At 43.8% G+C, this 27,815-nt stretch overlaps 1 protein-coding gene across 6 annotated transcripts; it reads left to right on the forward strand.

Moving 5' to 3' along the window:
- Nucleotides 1-1,746: 1,746 nt before the first annotated feature.
- PACC1 (proton activated chloride channel 1) lies at nucleotides 1,747-26,732 on the forward strand. 6 transcript variants are annotated; one of them, XM_069852829.1, is made up of 10 exons: nucleotides 1,747-1,851; nucleotides 2,245-2,377; nucleotides 2,496-2,604; nucleotides 10,136-10,232; nucleotides 12,042-12,143; nucleotides 14,188-14,342; nucleotides 15,825-15,967; nucleotides 21,768-21,912; nucleotides 24,182-24,286; nucleotides 26,043-26,731. In XM_069852829.1, exons 3-10 carry the CDS (start codon nucleotides 2,542-2,544, stop codon nucleotides 26,202-26,204), a joined length of 972 nt encoding a protein of 323 aa, XP_069708930.1. In that variant the 5' UTR covers nucleotides 1,747-1,851; nucleotides 2,245-2,377; nucleotides 2,496-2,541; the 3' UTR covers nucleotides 26,205-26,731. The 6 variants fall into 6 exon arrangements, with proteins under 6 accessions (XP_069708930.1, XP_069708929.1, XP_069708925.1 ...); XM_069852824.1 differs by having other exon boundaries at nucleotides 1,754-1,851; nucleotides 11,934-12,143; nucleotides 26,043-26,730; XM_069852828.1 differs by lacking the exon at nucleotides 24,182-24,286 and having other exon boundaries at nucleotides 1,748-1,851; nucleotides 11,934-12,143; nucleotides 26,043-26,732.
- The last annotated feature ends 1,083 nt before the right edge of the window (nucleotides 26,733-27,815 follow it).

Here is a 27,815-nt window from a genome sequence, read left to right on the forward strand (position 1 = left end):
GCCCGTGCCTTCAAGTCACGCCCATGCCCTAGGCCACGCCCACGCCCCAGGCCTTGTCCGGTCCTCACGCCCCGCCCCTTCCTCCAGGCCACGCCCCCTTCAAGCCTGGCTCCCGCCTTCAGGCCCCGCCCCCTTCAGGCCGCGCCCCCGCCTTCAGCTCGCACCACCCTCCCGCCTTCAGGCCGTTGTGCCCCCGTCCCCGGCTTTGGCGTATGGAGGGAGAGAATAAATGGGAAATTTTCAGATTAATCATAGAATAGTTTGGGTTGGAAGCGACTTCAAAGCCCATCCAGTTCCAGCCAGGGACGCCTTCCACGGGACCAGGCTGCCCAAGGCTCCGTCCAGTCTGGCCTTGAACACCTCCAGGGATGGGGCAGTCACAGCTTCCCTGGGGAACCTATGCTACTGCCTCACCACTCTCACAGGAAAAAAAATTCTTCCTAAGATCTCATCTGTATCTCCCCTCTTTCAGCTTAAAACCATTACCCCGTTGTCCTATCCCTGCACTCCCTGATAAAGTGCCCCTCCCCAGCCTTCCTGGGAAGTGCTTTTTAAGTACTGGGGAGACAAGTACTTTCCAGTACTTTTTACTTTCTTTTCCCCAGTACTTTGTACTGGAAGGCTGCTATAAGCTCCCCCCGGAGCCTTCTCTTCTCCAAGCTGAACAACCTCAACTCTCCCAGCCTGTCCTCATAGCAGAGGTGCTCCAGCCCTCTGATCATCTTCATGGTACTCCTCTGGACTCACTCTAACAGATCCATGTCCCTCCTGTGCTGAGGATTCCAGAACTGAACACAGTACTCCAAGTACGTGATGATGGGACTTCCGCATCCTATAAATACCGCACAGGGAAACATTCTGGGCTGGCAGAACAATAGGGAGTTTGATGTTTGTAATTCTATACAGAACTAAGAAAATCAGGAGCTTTTTACAACTCAGGTATACATATTGAATTCCTCGCTATAGAGCTGGCAAGCGAGGACTTTAAGGATTTCATAGAATCATAGAATCATAGAATAACCAGGTTGGAAGAGACCCACCGGATCATCGAGTCCAACCATTCCTATCAAACACTAAACCATGCCCCTTAGCACCTCATCCACCCGTGCCTTAAACACCTCCAGGGAAGGTGACTCAACCACCTCCCTGGGCAGCCTGTTCCAGTGCCCAATGACCCTTTCTGTGAAGAATTTTTTCCTAATGTCCAGCCTAAACCTCCCCTGGCAGAGCTTGAGGCCATTCCCTCTTGTCCTGTCCCCTGTCACTTGGGAGAAGAGGCCATCACCCTCCTCTCTACAACCTCGTTTCAGGTAGTTGTAGAGAGCAATGAGGTCTCCCCTCAGCCTTCTCTTCTCCAGGCTAAACAACCCCAGCTCTCTCAGCCACTCCTCATAAGACCTGCTCTCCAGCCCCCTCACCAGCTTTGTTGCTCTTCTCTGGACTCGCTCCAGAGCCTCAACATCCTTCTTGAAACCTGGATGTTTGATGCTGCAGCACTCCAGGGTATATTGGAAGACTGGTGAGGGGGATTGTAAACACGCTCAAGGGACTTGCAGCTGGAGTGTAAAAAACCACATATATCATCCTAATCATTGCTCAGCCTTGTGTGCCTGACAAGTAGAACCTTTGTGTTCACATAACACAGGCCTGTGATAAAGTCAGAGGCACCCTAGCAAATAGAGAATCCTTGAGATTCCTGCCTTGCTGTGGGAAAGATCAAGGCACAGTGAATCCTTGATACACAGGTGAGAACAGCAGGTTCAAAAGCAGACTCTGAAGCTCCACAGTGCCTGCCTTCCCACTTATGTGCTTCAGCCTGAGTGTTGTTTCAGAGATCCTCCAGTTCACAAGGTAACAAAAATAAACTCACTCTTTGCATTTCATCTGTGGTTTGTGGTAGTCCTTGCATCGTGCCTGTGCCAGCTCAGACAAGCATCCAGTCTTTCCAGCTACTGTGCTGTAATTCAAATCCCTACTTGGTATCTCTGCTCCTTGTACGATGCGTTGTGAAAGCTGAATAGTTCAGAGAAGGATCTGGGCAGTAAATAAGAGAGAGAAATGGGTTTGATCTTTGCTTTAAGGATTGTTTATAAACTCTTCTTGTGTAAAATCCGTACATCTACCTTGGAGGACACCTGTTTCACATTGTCCTTACCACAGGCTGTCCAAAGGCATTTCTGTACATTGGTATAAGCAGAGCTGAAGCAACTACTCCAAAGCAACATCTCCATTGATCTCTTCTAGATGGCAAAAGCAGTACACAATGAGAAGAACAGGGGAGTGAGGGCACGTCACCACACTATGGAGGTGACGACCAATGGGCCACATCCTTGTGTGAGGAGCCATATCAAGCCTGCAGAGCCAGGGCATGGAGAAGGTGAGTTGCTGTGGCCATATGGGAGCTGACTGTTGCAGGCTCCTTAGCAGTATGGCAAGCTGAGTATGGGTCCTGTTAGGGTGAAAGTTTACAAGGTTGTTGCTTTGATTCTCCTCAGGCAGTGAAGTTTGCCTACACTGCTGGAACAATAACTGGGCTTCAGAATGGGGTTCTCAAACTGGCTGTCCATCACATTCAATTTGCTGACTCCACACACCATAAGACAGGTATGAAATGTCAAGCAGAAAAGTGACCTTTAGTAAGGCTTTGGACAAAAGAGCTCCTGAACACTCCATGCTAGAATGAGCTTTTGCATTTGCCTGGCTGCTCTGCCAGCAAGTACCCTGCATGGCTTGCCACAGAGCCCCATGGTGCTGGGAAATATGCAAAAGTCTACTTTGTCAGTTTGGTTCAAGTCACACTATAGATTTACTTTTTATTCTGAAATAATTATTTATTGGTGTCTCCCCAGGACAAGGCTGCCAGTTCTGAATGCTGGCCAACATCTATGTGAAGTGTTATTGATTTGAGAGTGAGTTAGAGCCTGCCTTTGAATCACAGACATCTGAAAAATAACTGAAATACTTTCTTTCTGAAAGGACAAGTTGTGTATAAGATTGTTGTCAAAGGACTTCAGACCTTGATTATTAACTTACTAGCTATGGACCTTAGGCACAGCGAAATGATCTACTGAGGAGGGATTCCACTATAGTGCTACTTCTCAATGGAAGAAATATTGTGCATGCTTTTTCTCAATGATGAAACATTTTCTTCTGTTCTGGGAAGAAAAATAGCTGTGTCAGTATTTGCGGACGGATGGCTTGTGAGTCAGCTTTTATGTACTTTTCACTTTTATCTTCCATTGCTGCCGTTTCTCTGCTGGCGCAGTGTGGGTGGGTCTTCCCAGGAGCCCTGCAGAAGTTCTGTGTTGTTGCCAAGAAAGTCTGTTGGTGTTTTCCTAACAGCCTTGAGCAGCAAAAATTGGAAACCATTAAAAAAACCCAAAGCAATATTGTGTGTATTTTGTGGAGAGCTGGCTAACTTGTTTTGAATTGCTTTTCCAGTCTAGTTCAGTCTTGAGTAGAAGACTTTGTGCTGTGTTCTCTTCTCCCAAGTAGCAAGTGATAGGACAAGAGGAAATGGCCTCAAGTTGCACCAAGGCATGTTTAGACTGGATATTCAGAAAAAAACTTTACTGAAAGAGTGGTGAAGCATTGGCACAGGCTGCCCAGGGAAGTGGTAGAGTCACCATCCCTGGAGGAGTTCAAAAAGCTTGTAGATGTGGCACTTCAGGACATGGTTTAGTAGGTGTGGTGGTGTGGAGCCGATGGTTGGACTCAATGATCTTAGAGGTATTTTCCAACCTCAATGATTCTATGATTCTAAGTGTGTGATGTAGAAAAGGCTCCCACTACACAGCACGCCTTGGCATCTTCCATACAGTCAACATCCTTATAAGGCTTACAAAAAAATCCACTTATGGGTGCTATGAGCAACCACACTGGGTGGCTTCACACAGCCCACAGCTAGAGTGCTTGTAGGCAAGCTCTGGAAGCTGAAACAAGACCCTTGATGGTGTTGTGAGCCTTGTGGCACCTTCTGACTTTTACAGCTCTGTCCCCTGCAGCCTGGTTGTGGGAAACAGGAGTGGCTATAGAATCATAGATTGGTTTGGGTTGGAAGGGACCTTAAAGATCATCCGGTTCCAAGCCCCCTGCCATGGGCAGGGACAACTCCCACTGGATCAGGTTGCTCAAAGCCTCACCCAACTTGTCCTTGAACACCTCCAGGGATGGGGCATCCACAACTTCCCTGGGCAGCCTGTGCCAGTGTCTCACCACTCTCATGGTGAGACATGAAATTCCTCTTAATGTCTAGTCTAAACCTGCCCTTCTCCAGTTAATACCCATTGCCCCTTGTCCTATCACTACAAACCGTTGTGAACAGTCCCTCCCCAGCTTTCCTGTAGCCCCTTCAGGTACGAGAAGGTCTCTATAAGGTCTCCTTGGAGCCTTTGCTTCTCCACACTGAACAATCCCAGCTCTGTCAGCCTGTCCTCATAGCAGAGGTGCTCCAGCCCTCTGATCATCCTTGTAGCCCTCCTCTGGACCTGTTCCAACAGCTTCATATCCTTCTTATGTTGGGGATTCCAGAACTGGACACAATACTCCAGGTGGGGCCTCATGAGAGCAGAGTAGGGGGATAGAATGCCCTCCCTCGCCCTGCTGGCCGCGCTTCTCTCGATGCAGCCCAGGATGCTGTTGGCCTTTGGGCACACACTGCCGGCTCATGTCGAGCTTTTCATCCACCAACATCCCGAGTCCTTCTCCGCAGGGCCGCTCTCCATCACATCATCATTCCCATCCTGCTCTGAAACCGTGGATTGTCCCGAGACAGGTGCAGGACCTTGCAACTGGCCTTGTTGAACCTCATGAGGTTCCCACAGCCCTGCTTCTCCAGCGTGTCCAGGTCCCTCTGGAAGACATCCCGTCCCTCTGGTGCGACCCGCACCGCTCAGCTCGATGTCCCCCGCCTCAATCCCTCTAAATCCTTCCCCATCCCCTTTTGAAGATGCTCCGTGCCCGTCCCAGGACTACGGCTCCCAGCAGCTCCCGCTCGGAGGGCGGGGGGTCCCGGCGCCTGCGTGCCGCTGCCCGGCGGGCTGGGCAGCCGCCGGCCCCATGCTCCGCGCCGAGGGCTCCGCGTCCTACCGGGAGGTACGGGGCGGGGGGGGGATGGTTCCCACTCGGCGCCGCCGCCCCGAGCTCAGCCGCAGCGCGACGTTTTCACCCTTTTACCAGGGACGGAAATCGCGGGCAGAGGTGGTTTTCTCTCCCTTCTCCCCGCAGGGAGAGGGGCTGCGGGGCGGGTTTGGCAGGGCGCTGTTTGCATCCTGCAGGTGAGCGGGATGCAGGTGTTCGCCTTCCTGTGCGGGTGATGGGTAGTTGAGGGCTCTGTTTTAGTCCGTTCTGATTGAGTTGAGTACTGTCAGCGGCGTTTCAGCTTCTGGTTTTCATACCAGGCTAAAAGGCATTGGGAGGTGATGAATCGGTGGGCCAGCAAAAGGCCTGCATGGACAAGTTCTTCTTTTATTTAAGAGGGTTTTATTCAGTAGGAAGGATTTATCCCATGATAGGAGATGTCCCATGATACGAGGACAGGCTGAGAGAGTTGGGGTTGTTCAGCCTGGAGAACAGAAGGGTCCAAAGAGACATTATAGCAACCTTCCAATACTTGAAAGGAGCTACAAGAAAGCTGGGGAGGGTCTGTTCACAAAGGCTTGTAGTGATAGGACCGGGGGAGTAGGTGTGAACTGGAGAGGGGCAGATTTAGACTAGATGTGAGGAGGAATTTCGTCACGATGAGTGGTGTGGCACTGGCACAGGTTGCCCAGGGAAGTTGTGGCTGCCCTATCCCTGGGGGTGTTCAAATCCAGGTTGGATGGGGCCTTGGGCGGCCTGGTCTAGTGGGAGGTCCCTGCCCATGGCAGGGGTGTTGGAGCTAGATGATCTTTAAGGTCCCTTCCAACCCAAACTATTCTATGATACCAGGATGAAATGAACCATGTAAGAGCTTGTATTTAGAGGAGGTACTTGAGAGTCTTAAGGAAGTCACATTGGTGCTTGAACTATGGACTGGACTACACACATTGTTTCCAGCTTGTGTATCAGCTACTGCTGACGCTGCTTTGTATGTTTGGGATTGTCACAAACTCAGTGGTGCAAGTCTGGATGGAGTGTAAGTGCAGTGGCTGCTTTCTATTCCTTTGCTGGCACCTGGGGCAGTCTGTGATGCTCCTGCCTCTAGCAAGGATGCTTAAATGCTTGTAATAGCCTTTTCTGAGCTTCTGTTTCTTCAGTGCTTTTCTGTGCGCAGGATTGAAAAGGAAGTGCCGAGTCACGAGCAGGCTCCTGCAGTTGTATCTCGCTCAGCTGCACATGCTGAGCCTAGGAGGAATGCTAAACAAGGGTCTGTTTTCGTGCCCTTACTGCTCATGACATCCTGTCCTATCTCTGCATCCTATTGCAAGTTTAACTGCCCTGGAAGTTTGTGTTCCCTCTGCATTAGCACCATGCCTCACCTCTTTATCAAAAACAGGATGTGGGAAGAGCTGGTCTGTGAGGGTGAACACTGCTGGCAAATGCCAGGTTCGCTGTTGTCAGTTGCCTTGATTTCAGTGTTCTCTCAAGTGTAGAGAAACCAGTGCAGTGCTAGCTTCCCAGTTGTTAGGCTGTAGCGCAATACGCCTGTGAGTTCTTGGGTTTGTAGGTCTGTGCTGCTGTAGAGTAAGTGTGGGAACATGGTGGCTCAGAATGCAGTGGCTGAGCCATGAACAGTGCTAAGCTCGTGGCCTCAGGGAAGTTATGCAGCATCATCTCTTGTCAAGTTAAGTGTTTGGGATTTGCGGTAAAATTACTTGGGTTTTAGAGGGTCTTACACATCATCTCAACCTACTCACTGCACCTGAGGCAATGTCAGCACTCCTGTTTTGACTAGCTGTCCTTCACTTTTTTTTAATGTGTGAAAAGCTTATGAAATTATCTGTGCATTGTGAGCAGAGATGATAAAACATAGAATCATAGGATGGTCTGGGTTGGAAGGGACCTCAAAGCCCCTTGATATGTGCAGGGACACCTCCCACCAGACCAGGCTCCTCAACCTGGCCTTGAACACCTCTAGGGACGGGGCATCCACAACTTCCCTGGGCAGCCTTTTCCAGTGTATCACCATCCTCATTGTAAAGAATTTCTTCCTAATATCCAATCTGAATCTTGCCTCTTCCAATTTAAAGCCATTCCCGTTGTCCTGTCGCTACAAGCCTTTGTAAAAAGTCCTTCCCCAGCTTTCCTGTATCCCCCTTCAGGTACAAGAAGGCCGCTATGAAGTCTCCATGGAGCCTTCCTCTGGCCATGACCTCTGGCCATGCTTCTTTTGATGTAGTCCAAGATGTGGTTGGCCACCAACAACAATACTGTGTTCAGTTCTGGGCCCCTCACTACAAGAAGGATGTTGAGGCACTGGAGTGTGTCCAGAGAAGAGTGACGAAGCTGGTGAAGGGGCTGGAGAACAAGTCTTATGAGGAGTGGCTGAGGGGATCAGGGTTGTTTAGCCTGGAGAAGAGGAGGCTGAAGGGAGACCTATTGCTCTCTACAACTACCTGAAAGGAGGTTGTGGAGAGGAGGATGCTGGCTTCTTCTCCCAAGTGACAGGGGACAGGACAAGGGGCAACGGCCTCAAGCTGTGCCAGGGGAGGTTTAGACTAGATATCAGAAAGAAATTTTTCACAGAAAGGGTCATCAGGCACTGGAACAGGCTGCCCGGGGAGGTGGTGGAGTCACCATCCCTAGAGGTATTTAAAAGACAGTTAGACAAGGTGCTCAGGGACATGATTTAGTGGTTGATAGGAATGGTTGAACTCGATGATCCAAGAGGTCTTTTCCAACCTGGTGAATCTACGATTCTTTGAAACCTGGACTGCAGGCACACATTGCCGGCTCATGTCAAGCTTCTCATCCACCAGCACCCCCAAGTCCTTCTCTACAGGGCAGCTCTCAATCACGTTGTTCCCCCATCCTGTATTTGAAACTGTGGATTGCCCTGACCCAGGTGTACAGCCTTGCAGTTGGCCTTATTGAACCTCATGAGGTTCTCCCAGGACTGCTTCTCCAGCTTGTCGAGGTTTCTCTGGATGACATCCCTTCCTTCCAGTGTGGCAACTGGACCACTCAGCTTGGTGTCATCTGCAAATGTGCTGAGAGTGCACTCAATCTTGCTATGTCATTGATGAAAATGTGAAACAGCATTGGTCCCAGCACAGGTACCTGAAGGACTCCATTTGTCATGGATCTCCATCTGGACATCGCGTATTTTTTGACTTTTTGATTTGTTTCTATGGGATGCTGAAAGGTTACATTTTCTGAGTTTTTCATCTCTTTTCCAATGTGTTGAAGAGTTGCTATAGGTCCTCTTGAGGGGACGAGAAATGTTGCCTGTTCTGTTCTTGTTTAAACTTTTGTTGGCATCCAACTGCTATCAGGAATATAGTTCACTTACCATCTACATAACCCCAGCTGATGAGATGCTTGTACCTGGGGCACTGTGGCTAGAGAGATGTGAGACTCAGCTGAGAAACTGCACTGATACGTAACTTAAGCTTAACTTTTTGGATCAGCTCTGGTATAAGGCATTTGCATGAGCATAATTTGAACTGGCTTTTTAGCTGATTTAGCTTAGCCGGTAGAAAAGGTTCAATGAATACTCTTACTGTGTCAGAATAGCTTATTCTAGGTCAGGCAAAAAAATAGAACTGGTATAGTCCTTTGGAAAGGAGCAGAGTGTTAATTTTCCCCTTTTTAGTGAAGATAATTGGAAAAAAAAAAAAGTCTTCAACTGGCCCCTAGTAAGTCCCCTGCAAATGAGCTGAGTTTAGCCTATTAGTTGCCTGTTCACTTCATGCCTCACCCCATGGGAAATCATGCTTTATTCATGTGCAAGGAATTTAAAAACAACTGGGTAACTTGCTTTGCATGGTGGAAATGAATACAGAAATATGGCAGGAGGCAATGGAGACTTGACGTCAGGCTTTGAAGACATAAAATGAGTGAACTCTTTCCTAATAAATGCAAATGGTGATCTGTTAGTGGTATAATGAATGATCATTTCAATACTGAATTAAAGTTGGGTGGAAGAAAAGCACTTCCTTATGGATATGTACATGTTGAGTAAGTTGGGGGTGTAAAGTTTAATTGCATTCAAAGTGGCTGCTGCATTATCTGTGCACCCATTTTCCTTGAAATAGGAACAAAGCTCATCTCCTTTCCCTAATGAGGTAGTTGATACTGATTGTTCAGCTTGGACAGTTACTGTGCGACACGTGACAAGCTGTAAGCTTACGCCCTGGTTTGCCTTGCTATAATTTGTATGTTGTTCCCTGCCATGCAAGAAATTTATAAAACATACTGGAGGTACTTTATTTATATGTATAAAAAGTCTAATGCTTCATGATCACACGTGATGCTGATCCGATGTGACCAGCTTCTGACTTTAGCAGAAGTGTCTTGACAGTTTGGGCCCAGAGCTCTGAACAGCAAAACAAGAAAACATCTGGTTTCTGTTGTTGTTTTAGAAACACTGGAAGACTAATTAGTTGCATAACCACTAATATATATTAATATGTACAGTGAGCTCAAGTATCCACCAGAAATGTAGGGATGTTTGACTGTTGTCTACCTACCTACGTGGCTCAGACTGCATTTGACTTACTTGCCCTAATACCTTGCAACTTGTTCCTTTTGCACCTCTTTATTAAGAAATGCTAATGCTTTGTTTGCTGGTATGTGCTGTGGTTTGTTTATGCCTAAAAAATATATTCTGGAGTGACAGAAGGAAGATCCTGCTTATTTCAGAGGGCATTGTCCTAATTAGGGGTTTAAAGTGAGCTGAAGCTGCCAGGGAAACAATTACTTTGATCTTGAAAGAAAAGGTGATGTTATTGTTGAAACAGCAGGGCAGAAGTAGGTTAAATTTAATGTGCCATCTTTCTCTTTTTGCAGCATGCAAGTCAGTTAATTTTTAGCTGTTGGTCTACACAAATGTGGCTCTTGTGAACAAGTGGCACAAATGTTGGGCACTCTTGGACTGGGGGCATGTTTTTGTGTGTTTGGTTAGTTGGAGCCTCTTTTATTTGTACCATAGAAATTCCAGCAATTGCAAGTTGAGAGCATGTTTGGAAATTGAACCACTGTTTTAACTACACAGCTGAGTGAAGATGTGGAGCGAGTATCTGAAAACCCAACAGATGAGAGAGGAGGAGAGATGGAAGTTCATGAAGATGCCAGTTCTATTATTTTACCAGGTGAGAACTGTTGGCCCAGAAATTACCAATTTTAAGTGCCTGATAAGCTGTTTCTGTGTGTGGATTTGGTTGGGTGTTTTTTTGATTGCAATTCTGGAAGCAAGCAAAACACTAAAAGGCTTGTTTTGGCGAATAAATGCTGATGGAAAGCCAAGGAGTTTTTCCAAGGTTTGAAATGAGAAAGCTGGTTTGATTTTGTGGTGGGTTTTTTTGTTTTTTCTTTTGTGAACTGTGCTCAAAGAAGATCCAGCGCATCTGGTTCTGAGATAGCTTAGTACGTCATCTACGTAAGCGATGACGCTTAGTACGTCATCTTCCTTTATGGCGTACCTTACCTGAGTTGCAGTGTCTGTGATGACAGTGGGTTTCCAGCAAAGTCTGTGCTGGGTTTATGTAAGCAAGTCACAATATTGAACAGATTTGCTTTTAAACAAATTTTAAACTGTATGGATCTGCTTTTGCGGGGTGTGAGGCAGTGTTAAGTAGGCTCATTGCAGCTCAGATATAGGCATTAAAGGAAGCCAACCTGAAATGACTGTCACCTAAATGCTTTGCAGCTGTTCAAGACATACTTATTTCAATAGTGCAATTTAATGCATATTAATATCCTAATTGCCGTAGCTGCTATCTCCTGGCATGTAACTTGGGAACACGTGTTTGACCATGGACCTTTGTAAGGGGTTATGTGTTCTGGTATTTACTAAAAGGCTAATGTTTGTTGTGGTAAGGAACAAACACCAAACTATGCTCTTACACAGGGCAGAGTGTGGCACAGCCTGAGAGGGCCTGACTCATTTAATTACACCACACAGAAGAGTCAGCATAAAATATGCCTACTTATATCCTTTCATACACTGGATTATAATACTCTTTTTTGTGTGTTCAGCTATATATCCCTCACAATCCAAACATGATGTGTAGCTAAAGAGTACATGAATTTTTCCTCACAAGCATTGCCAAGAGAAATGGTGAATGCAAAGAGTGTGAGGAAAGCAGTGTCTGTGCACAACCGAGACTAATGTGAAGGTCTTCAGAGAGTAAGCTATGAAGGCAAGGAGAGCATGAGAGAACTGGGTTGTGTTGTTTTTTTTTCCTAGCTGTAATTGGAGGAATCCTTTTGTGAAACATTATATAGTATGCACAAGAAATTATGAACCAGAGTCCAAAAATGAGAGGGCAATAAGTATCTAGTGACTTTGCTGTGGAGGAGATGCAATGCATCTGCTATCTAGATAGCTGTGTAAGAGCGTTAGAATATTAAATATCACTGCTGGAATGCATAAGAATCACTTCAGACTGCAATAGAGAGAAAGGAGTTGTTTTTTCTGGGAGGAAAGATTGACCATTAACAGACTTCTTTTCTTGTGAACTTTGAATTTTGTTTCTAAGTCGGCCTCCTTGAAAATGAGCCTTGTTTCCTGCCTGCCGTGTCCTTAGGTACAGTGCCAAATTCAACATTTGAAAAAGAAAAACAGTCCTTAGGTGATTATGCCTCATGCTTGAGAAGGAAGCATCTGTATTAATCATCAAAGATCATCAAAAACAGCAATAGTTGTGGGTTTGGTTTGGTTTTTTTTTCAAATTGAGCTGAGTTTGAGGCTTACTTTCCTCTCAAGTGATTGATCTTTAAATGAACACTACATAAATTCAGCCCAAATATCTGTATTTTAAAGTCCTAATCCATATTCTGTTTGGTTCCAGATAGTGAACTGGGTACCTCTGCCCCTTCTTTGCGTTTCAGCAAGACCTGCCTAAAGAATGTTTTTTCAGTAATTCTTCTGTTTATTTATCTGCTGCTCATGGCTGTAGCTGTGTTCCTTGTCTACCAAACCATCAGTGACTTCAGGGAGAAGCTCAAGCACCCGGTGATGTCTGTCTCGTACAAGGAAGTGTCCTTGTATGATGCACCTGGTAAGACTGGTAACAAACAAAATGGGTTAAGTTATTGTTCACATTTATCTTAGATGGTTTTAAGTTTTTGGTGTTGATCTCAAGGGCCCAGAGTGCCTATAATGCTTTGACAGAGGTCTTCCACATCCTTTTTAAAAAAATCTGTGTTGTATTGACTTTGCACAGAACTATTAATACTGTATTGGATATTTTGGGATCTTTTGTGCCTGTAACATGAATGACAGTAGCTATGGAGCATTGTGCAACATTTGAGGGGTAAGAAGTGTTTTCAGACTTTAGGATGAGTCGTCTTTTAGGGAAAGAAGATAATGTCTTATGGAATTACTCCCTGAACTGTGTCGTTCAAACAGGGTAGCACATACTATGTGTATCAGGATCTCAGTGCTGCTGCACTGGCCAGTGAGATGTTGTTGAGAGTAAAGGAAGTGAATTTCTCCAATCAACCACAAAATAGCCACAGTGCCACTTTCTGCTTCTGTTCTGCATTGTTTACAACTTGGTATTACATCAGCAGGCAATGCAAATGCGATGTGACTGCAGGGAACAATGTTGGCATAAAAATGCAGTGTGGCATCAGAAAGCTGTGTTAGAGCTCACAGGAGGGATTGTGCCACAGGAGCATTTTTGAGTAGTGAATTCTACGTTGTTATTTTTTTAAGTTATTCAGAAGCCATTCATAAATAGAGCTGCGGTAGCAACTGCAGCTCAGTCATAGGTCAGTTTCTAATTTAAAAATAACACTTCTGTTTGATGTGTGACCACATTTTACAAATAACCACTCCAGTAATTGTGAAAGGTGAGTGTTTCAACTTGTTTCCATATTCCTGTAGCTATTTTTCTGTGTGGTGATTAGATTCAGCTCTGTAAGTTAGTCCTTATGTTTGGACCACATGGATCTGACTGTAAGAGCAGGCTTTTCTGTTTGTTTTTCCCCATGAGCTTTTCAACAGGAAGAAAATATCATTTGAAGAAACAGAGCAAGATATATACAAATCCAAAAGTATTGTCAAGGATCCCTGCCAGATCAGAGAACCTAAATTAATGTAGCCCTTCACTTCTTAGCTCTGTTAAAGTGATGAGGTGGCGAGTTGCAAGCATGGAGCACTGAAGGAAAGGTTAAAGCATTCTTTGGCTGATGCATGCCAACTGCTTTGACATCTTGCATTTTGGCAGACAGGTCATCTCTGTTGTGTGAGTTAATCACATCTAATAACTAAAATCATACTTGGTTTTTTGGTTGTTGGTCTAGATTATCTTCAAGCAAGCTTGTTTCCAGTAACATGTGGCATATGTGGTGTAACAGCACTTTTGGTTATAGGCTTTGTATTTTGCTAACCTTTTACAGCTGAGGTGACTGAGGTTCTTCTAATGCATGCTGTCGGTCTGAAATGATAGGTTTGTGGGCTATATGAATTTCCATGCAGGTGAAGTGGTAGTCTGTTTACCCAATGATATCAGTAATAAGGGATGGTAACAGTTAGTACTTATTTGATGGCTTTGATCTTTATCATGACATCACATTGGGTGAACAGAAGATGCTATGTGTTGTGGAGAGCATCTTTCCACTTTTACTGGATTAGCCAGTGATCTTTGATCTGTCATGTGTAGTACATACATTGTTTCCAATTAAAATTTGACGTGTTAAACGATAATGTCTGAAAACATGTGCATGCTGTAAGTGCTACCTGTCCCATTTGACTTCAGTTGTCTCCTAACTTAGTTTATACATTCATTTCATGTAGGGCGAGAGGAATTGATGTATTAGCTTGTGGGAAGACTAAGGACACTTAGTAGCTTCTGTGAACCTTGAATTGTTGTAACAGAACATGAACCCTGATTCTTTCAACACATCACGGGTGTTCTGTCCTGATGCAGGTGGTATATTTGTCATGCTCCAGAAAAATGCTGAGGCACATGGTTTAATTTGACTGTTTTGCTGGATCTTGAGGATAGCTCAGTATGCTGTGGGATTAAATCCCAGAATGAAAATCTGTGTACTTGGGAAAGAAATCGTCTCTCTTCAATGTGTTTTCTCCCAAAATAGGTATTGCCTTTTACCCAGGCAAGGCTCAGCTGCTTAGCTGCAAGCATCATTACTATGATCACATTCTGCCACTGGTAAATCCAGGTCAGCCAGGAGACATTGAATGCACCACTCAGAGAATCAACTACACGGATCCTTTTACTAATCAAACTATGGTAATAATAATATAACAGAACAAAGTTTATTCATTGGGGGTTTTCTGCTTGTAATGTTATTTGAAAGTAAAAATATTTACTAAAAGTGCTGCAAAAAAAAATCCTTCCTTCTAGTTTTTTTTTTTTCTTTTTTTTCAAGCCATCTGTCCTTTTGTTTTCAGAAATGTAAAAGACCCCAGTCAGTGTGTATACGTGTTATGAACGATCAGCTGTCATGTGGGTGTGTGCAGCATGAAAACCTGAATGGGATAAAATAAGTCGATTTTTAATAATCAGACTCTTCTTTCATTCCTCTCCTAAATGAGCTGCCAAACATACTCCTTGGTATAGTAAATCTAGCTGTGGTTGAAAGCAATAGCAGTTATTCCATTAAAGCAGGATAGCTTATATCTTCTTGTATGTTTGCTGGGAATTACAAACTGGTTTTGTCATACCTGGAGACCTCTTAACTGGGCTTCAGCTCTTTCATTACACTGAAATGCTGTGAGCCAATAAGATAGGCACAATGAGTGATTGCCCTTAAAAATGCAAGGAGTCTTGCATCTGTATAAATAAATGTTCAAAAAAAAATATGGTCATTTGTATCTAAAGTAATTGCTCAGATGAATTTTAAGGAAACTAAACATGAACAAACAATCTAGGTACATGTTTGGTCAGCTTTTTTCCTCTTCATCTTTTGCCTTGTGTCTAGTAATATTTTTTTTTTCTGGGAAACAGCTTTTTGGTGTAATTGAAAGTAATATTCCAGGTGCAAGTATAATTTAATTTCGGCCACTCGGATACTCTTTTTGTGTTTTAAAATGCAGGTTCTTAGTTTTTTATGCTGTGTGGTAGATTCATTTAGAAGCTTGTGGATCCAGTAAGCCCTAGTCCTGCAGTGGACTGGAGAGGCAGTATGTAGAGCTCTGTTCAAATTGGCTGAGTTCTTTTCCAAGCAGCAGCTGACTGTTTGATATAATGCCTGCACTTCTTTTAAGTTGTATTCTGCCTGCTGGCAGGTTTTGTTGCTTTTTTTTTTCCCCTCCAGCAGCTTACTTGAGGTGCCAGGGGCTATGAAACTGTTCCTCTTTCTTAAGGAGAAGCCAAATGTTCTCCGCATCAGACACCATGTTCACTTGTTTCATGTCAAGAGCTGAAATTTCCTAGACTTTAATGCTCATAACAGTTTTGATTGTCCTTCTGCAGAATGCAGGTTTTGGGGCCTGGACTGATAATTCCACATCAACCCAAAGGACTGTGATAGAACTTAAGCAAATTTCTTAGAAAAACACTAGATCCCGGTGTAAAGACCTAATTTTTAACCTAAAGTAGGAATTCAATTGGCATTCTTGTTAAATATTTTAATAGACGTATGCTTAGTAGTGGTCAAGAACATCTCAATGAGTATTAGGTTTCTGTTGAGTATGAATGACAGGTGGCAAATTCACAAACGGTCAGTGAGGATTCCTTTGCTACTCTCACCATCCCTCTGTTTGCTTGCAGAAGTATGCTTTGATTGTTCAAGGCCCTCGTGATGTGAAGAAAAAGGAACTGGTGTTTTTGCAGTTTCATTTAAATGGAACAGACCAAGATTTTAGTGCCATTGACTACCTTCTGTTTTCTTCTTTTGAAGAGTTTATCAACAGGTATGTAAAGGGATGACTCTGTAACTGCATTGAACTTGCTACAACAATACTCGTGAAACGAGGACAGTTTTAGTAAAAATCTGACAGACTTATATTCTCACCAATGGTTCTCTACATTGTTTTTTTGTTTGGTTGGGTTTTTTTTTTTAAAGCAATTGGGTCCCTAGATTAATATATTGTGATTTCATTGAAAGATTCACTATATTTCATTGTATTACTAGCTTTATGTAAGATTCTACAGAATGATGTAATTTCATAGGTGGGGTGTTCAGAATTGCTTCTTGTTGGTCTAGCATTGTAGTCACTGATCAACCTTCTTCTAATCTTAACAAAAGTGGAATTAATCCTGTCATGAACTTTCTTGAAATCCCAACCCTCTTTTCCCACCATGTGAGAATAAATTCCATATTTTACTGTTCAATTTTTGCCTTTAATTTAAGTTCAAGTTCTGTGCTTCTTTCTGTGATCCACATTAAAAATAGACGAGAGGGATTAGTCACAGTGAGACCTAATAGAAAGCCTTAGTTTGGTAATAGTCAAATGCTCAGTGAAAAAGTGACAGAGGATGAAGGCCATATGCAGAACAAAATTAGGTGAGGGAGGGGAAGAGAAAGTACAGATTTTTATCACAACAAATCATTCTTGGAGGCTTGGTCATACTGGATCATACTGGTGCTTTACAGATGGAGCAAAGACTGGAAGTGTGGCCAAAACCAGTTATCCAAATTTGCTTTTATCAGAGCAGTTTCAACTTCAGTGAAGGAGAAATCTTAAGTTATTAAGTACTTTCTGTGATTGTATTATAACACCTTATAAAATGCTAATGTTCTGGGTATTTTAGGCATCGATATTTTAGGATAAGAAAATACCAATTAGGAGTGTAGTGATGTAAAAGATGCTACTTGTTCCTTCTCTGTTGCTTTTTCTCATTTTTTTTTTGGCTTGTGCCACAATTAAGTATGGTTGTGTTGTATCTGGTTCCTGGCTCTTTGCAGAATGAGCCAGTTTGCCAAGGCACAACTTGGTCTGTGCATACTCAAGTTTTGGGAGCCACATTTCTGTGCTCATTGTATCAATTTGCAGAGAAACCATTTTAAAGAGCTGTTTCTTCCCAAGTTAAAACACATATGTCCTGCTTAAGCTGGCAGTATTTCTGCAAGCAGGCTGCAAGTCAGCATGCTACTGTCCCAAACACTTGTGCTACATGTTGCGCAGGTCAGAAGTACAAAAGAGCAATGAGCAGTTTTGCAAAGGTCTTGACTTCAAGGCTGTGCATGTCCCAGTGTAGGTGAATCGGTGAGAATCGTCTGTAAGCTGCCTGGCAGAAACCTGGATTGCAACCCCCTGCCTTCAGATTTGCTAGGTCAAACCAGTTAGATGGCAGAATTGATCCCTGAAGAGATAGGGAAGTGTTGCTTTGTTCCTAGAGAAGCTGCAGTATCTCAGTGTTTGGAGGCATCAAAACTGAAGCTGGGAGAGTGAAAGTGGTGGTATCTGTTTGGGGATGCATCCTCTGTACCCATTTGCAGCAAGTAGTAGGAGTGTGACTTAAAACTGGTTTTGAACTAACCTAGATAACAATAGAACTGGTCTTTAAAGCTGTAAGCCTTTAAACTTATGAGTAAAAGATCTGCATGTACAAATGAAATACAGTAAGAGAGCCAGTTGTGCACAAGAGGCCAGTAGCATCTTTTTCAGCGTCCTCCAAAGCTTGGTCCAGACTATATGGCTTGTCTTGCTCAGTATTGTGTATTGCGGTCCTGGCATCCCAGGGCATGAACTGGAGAGGCTCAGGGCAGGTTGAAAGTTTACATTTTCTCCTGACTACCAAGTGCATGTGGAACTGCATACGTATGTGGAATGTACTCATTGTGTCCAACTTACAGCAGAAGAGAAAATAGAGATGATTTCCGGTTCATCAGCAGATGCTAAATTTAGTTGATGGGAAGTCTGGACTAAGATATCCGTAGAAACTGTTGTGTATTGACAGTGCAGATGTCCTTCTGTACAGCCCTTAAAAACTTCAATTACTGCCCGCTGTTAACTACTTCCCCTGACAAAGCCTCTCACTGGTTATGAGAACATATTATTAGCACTGTGCCCACGATTCATGTGAAGTGTTATTATACATGCTGATATATATGCTAAAACTCATCAGATATCATAATTACCTCTACATTTTTTTTGCCATGGCTGCAAACAGCTTAGGTTGGGCTGGGCAGGCAGACTGCTGTAAAATACATGCGTAGGGTATTCCATTGTCTTGAATCACAGTGCAAAACCCGTTGAAATTGGTGAGAAGAGTCCTGCTAAACACCACAGTTTCTCTGTATAGACAGTGTTATGCACAGTTCACACTTGCTTTAAATAGCAATAATCATATCTGTGAAGGCTGCTGCAAGTATCAGCCATAGGCAATAATAAAAATGGCATCTAGAGACTTGTAGCTTTAGTGGGTTTTTTGAGGCATAGCAAGTGGTGAGGACTCAAGTAAGGTCCTCTTGTTTCCGTCAAGGGTTTTATTCTCTGCAGCTCTTCTGTTAAAATTGGGTCGACAGAGTACATGAAGCTGGCACTGCCTTGCTAGTTTTGTTCTAGCCTTCACAGAACACTGCTGAACTGTGTGCTGGTTTTGGCCTGGGAGTTGGAGGGATACTACCACTGTCTTTTTTCTTCTTTCTTTTTTTTTTAAGACAGTGGGAGCTCTGCTGTCTGTACCATATTAATTGGAGTGAAGGTAATAATGAAACTCTTGCAAATTACCAAAAAAGTGTGGTAAAAACTTATTTCCTTTCCTGAACTGTCATTATTATCACATATGGATTTAAGAAGAAAATCCTCTGAACACATTACAGACAAACTATTGTTAGCATAGCATGTAAAATAACTTAGGGTCATGTGAGATGATGAATACCAGTCTGAACAGGTCAGAGATTATTTAAGGGTCTAAACAGAGCTCCATGTTCACGTGTCTGGTCTGGATTGCTGCATGCACAGAAATAATTTACAACATAAAAGGGCTGAGACTTCTGGTGCTATGCCATCTGACCTTTTATGAGATCCCATTGCTGTCTGAGAGTTTCCCCATCTAGGGGAAAAGAAAAGCGATAGACAAATTTGTATTGACCCACCTGTGGTTTTAGCTCTTGTTGCATTAGAGTCTGTTGGTGGGGCATTCCAAGCTGCCTCTTGTGGGTTGGTCCAGAGAGAGTGGTGTTACAAGGATCCACTGCAGAGCTAGAGCCCCGTCCAGAATCAGGTTAGTGACTCCCACAGTTGGGACAAATACAGTGTCTCGTGGTCTGATGTTGATCAATCTGTGCTATAGGGCATTATTAGGTGTTTAAACTCTCTGTGGATACCAGAGAACATTGGCTGAGTGGAGACCAGGGCTTTGTAGGTCGCCCAACAGAGACAGTGGCCTCTTGCACTTCTCTTTTTCTGCTGTAGTATAGGAATTTTTGCATGGTCTTAAGATACCGTTAGTACCTTGGGAGAGCCTGTTGCAGAGTTTTCTAGGACTGAAGGACAGTTTAACAGGTAGAAGAACTCAGTGAACAGGAAAAAACAAAAGTGCAATCTTTGCAGGCTGTGTGTCTTTGGGGTGAAAAGGGGATTTAAAAGAAGCTGTCTGCCTGGAGAACTGTCCTTCAGGGTAAAATCCCTTGCATGTCTTTTGTTCACTTAGTTGTGTATGGATTTTAAGCTGCATTGTTTGCTCTCTACTATCATTTGTGCAAAGTTTGTGCACCTCTGCCCTCCTTTTTCTCCCCTGACTCCATGGCAGTGGTCTAGATTACGGGCACACGCAAGGAGATGCCTTCTCCAGAACTCCCCAAAACGTTATTAATCTCTCTTCTTCAAGCCTACAATTACTGTTGAAGGCGAAGTGTACTGCTGCTGTCTGCTTACCACGTAAGTTGTGGCTGTAATGTTCAGCTCTGTCGCATAACTTCCTGCCTCAATTTTCCATGTTGGTTTGGAAAGCTTTTCTAGAATGTTGTATTTAGTCACACATTAAGCGTATGACTGGCTGGCAGAGTGCTAATTATATATGTTTTTCTGAGTGGCAAGACACTGTGCGCTTCCGTACCAGCCCATCAGCTGCTGCTCTACCCACTTACTAAAGAGGGAGGAAGTCACTGTTAGATTAGGTCTCCCTATGTCATTGTTTTGTGTGGGGAGGAGCAGTTGGGTGGCTTTGTTCTGGTGCTTTGCTCATGTCTTGATTGTGAAGGTTAGAGGAGTGCACCGCCATCCTGTTGGGATCACTAAATAAGCAGCTCGTGTTACAAATCCATAAAGATACTCCTAACCTGCAAAAACACTCTTGGAATCTCATCTGTCTTGATGGGTAGCAAAGAATTAGCTTTTCCTTCCTCATCTCCTTGCTGTTCGTATGCACAATAGAGTTCTGTGTTTGAGCCTATCACCTGAAGCTTTGACTCGAGTGCATCGGATTTGCTAAGTTTTGCTTTCCTACAAACACGCACATATTCAGTTATTAAGGCTGAGCAGGCAGTGTAGTACAGAGTAGCCGTCAGTGTGATATTCTTTTTATCAGTTCCTGCCTAATAGACAAGACATCCTGGTTTGTAGAAACAAAAGTAGCTTCAGTTTTGATAACTAAGGAAAAAGATAAAAGTGCAAATCCACTCAGTGCTGGTACAGGACAAATCCTGATTGTTCTCTGGAGCAAGAGCTTCTTCAGCTCTGCTGTTCTTCCTCACTTCTTTGCATATTTATTTGAAAGACCAAAATACCTTAATCTCCCCATAGACCCAGCCATGCACATGTTCTGCTGTATGAGCAAAGTATTCTCTTTCCCTTTGTCTAGGAAGGTGGATCTAATGAGTCAAACCCCTTTTCCTTGTCTCAAGGACCAGTGTACCCTACCGCATCTCTACAATTTAAAATCTATCTTTAGTAAAAATCAGCAGTTTGTGCTTCAGTGATTCATGACTCATCACAGTGGTTTTACCCCTTCATCTCAAATGAAACCGTGTTGAAAAAACAGCTTATTTCACAGAGATGACATGAAAGTGGCTAAAGTCAGTACTGAGGAGCTCCAAGTAAGTAACATGGTTAATACACCATGTCCTGTGCAGTTGGTCGAGAGAAGATGGAGACCAGGTATGTCTTAGAGGTGCCTCTTTACCACTTGGCTGTGAGGGGTATTGGAAGCCTTAAAATGGGTTAAGGTCACAGTATGGTTTTCTTTTTTAAAAAAAAGGAAAAAAAAAAGGCACAAAGCAATCCTGGTGTTCTGGAGCTACAAATGTCTGGGATTACATATTGGGATAACAGCCATGTTATTGCAGATGGGAGCCTTACACCAAAGGTACAGTGTTCCCAAAATGAGACAAATACAGTGAATGTAAATGTTGAAGTATTTTAAGTATGTCTGCATTGCAACCAGTTTATTTGGTTTGCAGAAATGGGGGGAAGTAGCCTACCGACTCTAGGCTGTTCCTTCCATCTCTGGCTCCTTGCATTGTGGCAAGTTGTTTCCTGGGATGGTGGCTCTGCTCCTTTCTGTCCCGGAGATGATGGATGAGCAGAACAAAGCTCCTTCATAAGACAGAATAATCTCCAGGGTGGTAGGGCACCAGGTAAATCTGCGGTTAAGAACACGAGTGCAAGTGTTACCATTAATCAAAACGTCACTACTAACGTCTTGTGTATTCTGAATTTTAATCATGAACATGTTTTTATGTGCCTGTAGGTCTGACATTCTCCTGTCTACAGTGCTCAGATACTGCTGAGTTTGCTCAGTAAAGTAATGGTCTTTTTCCTTTAGTCCAGAAAAAGCAGAATTCATGAAGGAATGTGAAAGTTCATACTCTAGCTGGAAGTTTTCCGGAGGCTTTCGGACTTGGGTCAAGATGTCCTTGGTGAAGACAAAAGAAGAAGATGGTAGTGAGACGGTTGAATTCAAACAAGAGGTAAAAAAACCCTACCCAAAACAGAAAAAGCCACAAAACCCCCCAACTCCTCAGGAAGCGTTTGATTTTGGACCTCTTAGTTTATTAAGAACTAGTTACCGCCATGGTTGCAGTGATAACTGGCCAACAGAACCAGTTCTTGGGGCAAATAGAAATATTGAGTTGGAAGAAGAGTGGGTGGATTGGTTGGTTAAGTAAGCGAAACATGAGGAGCTTGGGTTTTGTTTCACTGCATCCACTTGCCACTGAGCAGTTTTGGCTCTACAGTTACTTGCATTCTTTCTTAACATGGAGAGGTTCTCTAAAAGGCACTGAAATATTAACACAACTACCCTGCGTTCAGGGTGGGGAACAATTGCCAAGGGAAGTGTCTAAATAATAGCTAGTACTGGAAAGAGATAGCATTTAGGTTACCACAAGGGCTGATGTTGGCATGAAGAGGTAAACGTAAGCCTTGCATTCTTCGTAGCATTCTCATATCTGCTTTTTGTTTGGGTTTGGGGGGTTTTATTTGTTGAGTATCCTTGGAAACACGGAATAACTTAACTTATTGCATAATTTAGAACTAGAAAACATGCAGGTGGAAGATGCAAACTTAGGTAGAGATTAAATGAGTTTGACTTTCATTCCCGTTCTGTTCATACCAATGGAGAGGAGACTACTTGTGTTTTGTTACCTTGCTCCCAGCATTGGTTAGGGAGAAAGAGTCTCATTGGTGATGAGAAATGGGAATTTTAAGAGCAGTCCTTTTCATAGAATATGTGTTTCAGAGTGGTATACTTGGAAAGAGTACTTTGTGGAGATCAAAATAAAGCAGGTAGGGGCTTTTTGTCACCATAAACATCCACTTCATCCAGCAGTTATGGACTCTCTGATTGTCTGGGTAGGTGAACACCGTTGGGGTTTTTTTTTGGTTTTGTGGTATGTTTGGTTTTTTTTTAAAAAAAAAACCAACGAAATTCAGGAAATAGGGATTGGTACAAATGTGAATTAATGGTACTGTAGAAGCTGAAATAGCTCAGAAGTAAATTGCACTTGCTTTGTTTGAGAGTAAAACATCTGCTCAAATTGCATAAGGAAGTCCATTAGCCTTTTGAATGTGAAACAGGGAGACAGCGCCGTTTTCGTATCTGTAGTTCCTGTCAAAGTCCTGAAATGCAGTTACAGTACTGATGGATCCGTTACTTCCTACTCACGTAGGAAGAGCAGCGGTACTCCCTTGTGCACACACCAAGGTGTAAATACTCCTTCGAGGGCTGGAGAAGGGCAAACTTCTTCCATCACTTTTTCAGCTACGACTCCAGTGTGCTTTCCTTTTAGGTAACTGCCTGGCTCTTGAGCAAGTGTATATTGTCTCCTAGTGGGAGGGAGTCAGTGCAAACCTGTGTCATTACTGCTTGTGTACAAACCCCATGCAGTTCTCCTCTGAGCTGGGGCTGGGGGGGTTACGAGACAAGATGAATGTTTCTCTGAGGCCTGATGCGTCAATACTTTCCTAGTTGTGATTCTTAAGACTGTGGTTTCATGTAATCTGGTATCCTAAACTGTACCCTGGTGGAAATGGGCTAAAGCTCTCTGCCCATCAAATGGTTCTCTAGTTAATGGGCAACACTGGGAACTGTAGAATCATACAATGGTTTGTGTTGGAAGGGAGCTTGAAGACTATCCAATTCCAACCCCCCTGCATGGACAGAGACACCTTCCACCAGACCAGGTTGCTCAAAGCCTCATCCAACCTGGACTCGAACACCTCCAGGGATGGGTCACCCATGACTTCTCTGGGAATTATGGTTTCAATTGTTAATATCTAGGCTTCTTTCAATTTATTTTTCATTCTGCAATTGCTGGCATCTTCTAGTTTATTCTGCAACTGGTTTTTGAAAAAAACAGAGCCTTCCTGCCACCAATGTGTAGTTCTTGGTAAACAGAAGTAATTTAGCATTAATTCATAAGAGTTTTCCAAATGCTGTATTAGTCCAAGTAAGTGGATTTTTAAAATAAAATTTCCTCCATTGAAAGGGAAAAACTATGAAATAAAATAAAGGCCCTGGCTACTGGCATGAAAATGGCCTCACAGTGTTTTCAGAAGTGAGAAACAGGAAAAGAATATGAAGATGAGACAGGTGGAAGAAAGTGCCCTTTCATTATTTGGGGAGCCTGTTGTTCCAGGTGGAGGAAGGCTGAATTAGAAGTCCCGTGTGATGCACAGAAGACTTATTACACCACTAAAGAAAGTAACCTGCATGGGTTTTTTTTCCCCTCTGTCCAGACTAGTGTGGTTAACTATATTGACCAGAGAGCTGAACCAAGAAGTGACCAGCTGTTTTTTGTGGTATTCGAATGGAAAGATCCTTTTATACAGACTGTTCAAGACGTGAGTAAAGCTAGTCACTTTTTGAATCGTTATCTGACTGTACGTGCTCATATTTGTGTGTATACGCCTCCGTTACCTCACTCCAAGCAGAAATATAGAGGAAGTAGGAGGTTACTTCTGACATCTCAGTCCAGGCTCTTCCTTATATCTAGTACAGCGTGTTCTGTGGAGGTCAAGAGCATAAGCCTTTCCCTTGGCCTGGTGACACTCAGCATTCTGTTTGCAGCTGCAGGTGTGCATAGCTAAGAAAAAGCACGTGTCCCCTGTGCTGAAGCAAAGTGTAGCTTCAGGTCAAACCTGAACTTTTTGCTTGAAGAACTGTGTTTGGATATATATATTTTTTTAAATTAATTGACAAGCAAGAATCCCAGGCTTAAATGAGAATAATAAAAATAGCCTAGTGTTTTATTTTTTTTTTTTTTTTAGAACAGAATTTGAAACTGTGATCAAATGTGCCAAAAGCACTTCAAAATGTAACTCAGTGTGCTGCAGCCAGAGGCGTAGAATGAGCTGGACAAGACCATGATCAGTCACTGAAGTGCTTAAAAGATGTACAGGTGTGTGCTGTAGGTACACGTGCTTGGAGCATGTGAGCTGGATCTTGTTTTCCCAGTGTTCTGGAGAGAAGGCTGGATACATTTTCCCTCCCCAGATAAATGCAGGATGGCAGTGTGTGCAAACACAATCTGTTTACAACTTTGCATTTAAACTGATCCTACCTGCCAAGCACAGTCCACCACCAGCCAAATCCACAGAGTTCTTGTTTTCTTGCCCAAAACCTGGTGCAGCTGAGACCATGTGGGGCAGGAGTTTGTCGCTGCTCCTTTGCTCTCCTGCTGCTGTGTCTGTGCTGGAGCTGGGGCCCCTCCTCTCCTAGGCCTCAAGAGCCCAGTCCTATTCCCAGCACCTTGTGCTCCTCTCTGTCAGATGGGGTTCACACCTCTGCCTTCTTGGAGCTGGAAGCTGCCCTCGGTCCAGTGTTTCGTTTTGCTGAAGAGGAAAGACCAGTGCTGCTGCATTTGGGAAGATTAACAAATACAGAAAGGCTGCGTAAGGCCTTCTGGCTCAGGTGGTGACCTAGTGACACTGCACTCATGCTGACCATCAGGGCTGCAGACTCCGTGGCGAGTCTCAAAGCTGCATGTGCTCCTTTATTGCTGCCTAAGCCTAGCTCTGCTTGCTTAATCTGAGATCCTAGAAGTCATCCTTGTGCCTAGAGGTGCGAGGAGAATTGCAATCTATCCATAAAATAATTCCTCTGGAACCAAACCTGGTTAGAAACAGAAAATACTTCCTGTAGGCCTGCAGAAACAGACAAAAATTGGTTTAGCACTACTATGCTGTCTTGTTAAAGCTTTCCAGTAGTTGCTTCTTTCAGCTTTGTCTTAGAATCATAGAATCATAGAATAACCAGGTTGGAAAAGACCCACTGGATCATTGAGTCCAACCATTCCTATCAAACACTAAACCATGCATCCTTAATGTGACTGCTCATTTTTGTTCATCTTTAATACAGTAAGTCTGTAACCTTAAAGTTAGTAATGTAACTGTATCTCTTCAGTCTTAAAGGAGTCTAGCAGCTGGTACAATTCTTCCTGATGGAAGGAATGAGAAACCGTAGTGGGAGGCAGATGAGTGGAGAAGGCACGACAGGTCTCCTTTGCAGCATAAAGGAATGTGCTGCAAAACACTTCAGTTTGAAAGCACAATATCTGCCGAGTCAGATGAGGGGAATAATACTTTTAATCTTTTTCAGATTATCACAGCTAATCCCTGGAACATGATCGCTCTTCTTTGTGGCATCTTTTTGGCCCTGTTTAAGGCAGCAGACTTTGCTAAGTTAAGTGTGAAGTGGATGATCAAAATCCGAAAGAGACATCTGAAGAGGAGGAGTCAAGCGATGAACCACATAAGCTGAGACTCAGACTGCCTTTTAACTGTTCATAGCAGGAGGGATAGAAAATAACTGGAACAAACTCCAATCAGCAATGCAGCAGTTTAAGATGGAAACCAGGTATGTTTTCTTCCATAAAAATGACAGCTGGAGGAACACAGCTGAGTGAAGTGGCCTTTGAACTTCAGTAAGGAGCTAACTCTAGGACAGGCCTAACAATCTCATGCTTTTCTATTCTGAATTTAACAAGCTTACCTCAATTTGTGGGGAGAACCCAGGGGGAAGGAGGGAGATCATTCACTGATGTTTAAAAAGTCAACGCTGCAGTGTTAAGCTCTAAAAAAAGATGGATAGTGTTTGCTTGCTCCTCAGAGGAGGAGGGTTTTAACTTCTGCATGAGCTATGACCTGCATCTGCTACCATAACGCAGTTACTTCCTTGACTGTGTTTAGTGGAAGGCAAAGCACTCAACAAAACAGCCTGCCGTCCCCTCTCCGAACTATGTATTAAAACAAAATACACTGGAATTCTATTACGTGTCATTTTTTTATTTAAAGCATAGCAACTTTAATATTAAAATAATACTTCTAATAAGATATTGTGTACGTTCCTTGAAACTCCCCCCTTCCAGGATCAGCTGGAGCTTTACAGGAGGAAGGCCAGGCAGAGGATAAGGGGAAAATCAGTCCAACTCAAAGTAAACTCAAGGAACTCAGTACCTGGGTATTTGAGCTGATGACAGAATTCAAAGCCTGTCTGTCCCTGCTGTTCCTAAAGTAGTGAAAAAATAGTCTTTCATCAGCCTGGCATTTCAATGTGATTTCCTACTATAGCGAATCATAGAATAGTTTGAGTTGGAAAGGACCTTAAAAGATCATCCAGTTCCAACCCCCTGCGATGGGCCCGGACACCTCCCGCTAGCTCAGGCTGCCTAAGGGCCTGTCCAACCTGGCCTGCCTGCTAACAAACTGTGCCGAGTGGTGTAGTTTTTTTATTCCAAGTAAGTCCCTTATTCTTCTGGATGCCTAACTCAGAGTCGTGGAGGCTACAGGGGAGCCGTGCATCACTGTGTTTCCTCCCATGGCTTTGTTGCAAGGAAAGGAGCGTGCCAACTCTGTATTTTGCTTCTTCCATCCTCTACTAAGAAAGTATTAATATAGGAGTAAGCGTGTCACATTTGGTGTTTTGCAGCGATGGTTCTGGTCCAGCAGGGCTAATTCTGTGCCTGCCTTGGGCAAGGTAGTTAGCGCAGCACATGGCAAAGGGATGAGTCTGAACCAGAGTGGAGCAAAGACCAAACGCTTCACTGCTGAAGCAAACTGAGAGCTACTTCATCCCTAGGTGCTGGTGTGGTAGGGAAGGGGACAGAAACTCAGAACTGAGGGAGGGAGGAATAGGGAGGGAAAAAGAAATGTTGATTTTGCCATGTAACAGCCTACAGGGGTAGGAAAGCATTCCACTGACTTCCCTGGCCTGTTTACACCCCTTTACCTTCCCCAATACACTGTTGAGGGCCTGTTCTACAGGTAAGGTGGAGACAACTGTGTTCTCTTGCTGATTGATGAGAAGCTGGATAGGAGCTGGCAGTGTGTGCTCGCAGCCCAGAAGGCCAATCGTGTCCTGGGCTGCATCAAA

This window comes from Phaenicophaeus curvirostris, chromosome 2 (genome assembly GCF_032191515.1).
Source record: "Phaenicophaeus curvirostris isolate KB17595 chromosome 2, BPBGC_Pcur_1.0, whole genome shotgun sequence".
Taxonomy (NCBI): Eukaryota; Metazoa; Chordata; class Aves; order Cuculiformes; family Cuculidae; genus Phaenicophaeus; species Phaenicophaeus curvirostris.

Bases quoted from the DNA above. Each gene is read 5' to 3' on its own strand.
- PACC1 (XM_069852824.1), top strand. From the start codon at position 2,542: ATGGGGTTCTCAAACTGGCTGTCCATCACATTCAATTTGCTGACTCCA. The intron at 14,343-15,824 runs GTAATAATAATA...GTTTGCTTGCAG, and splicing joins CTTTTACTAATCAAACTATG to AAGTATGCTTTGATTGTTCA. The intron at 24,287-26,042 runs GTGAGTAAAGCT...AATCTTTTTCAG, and splicing joins TTATACAGACTGTTCAAGAC to ATTATCACAGCTAATCCCTG.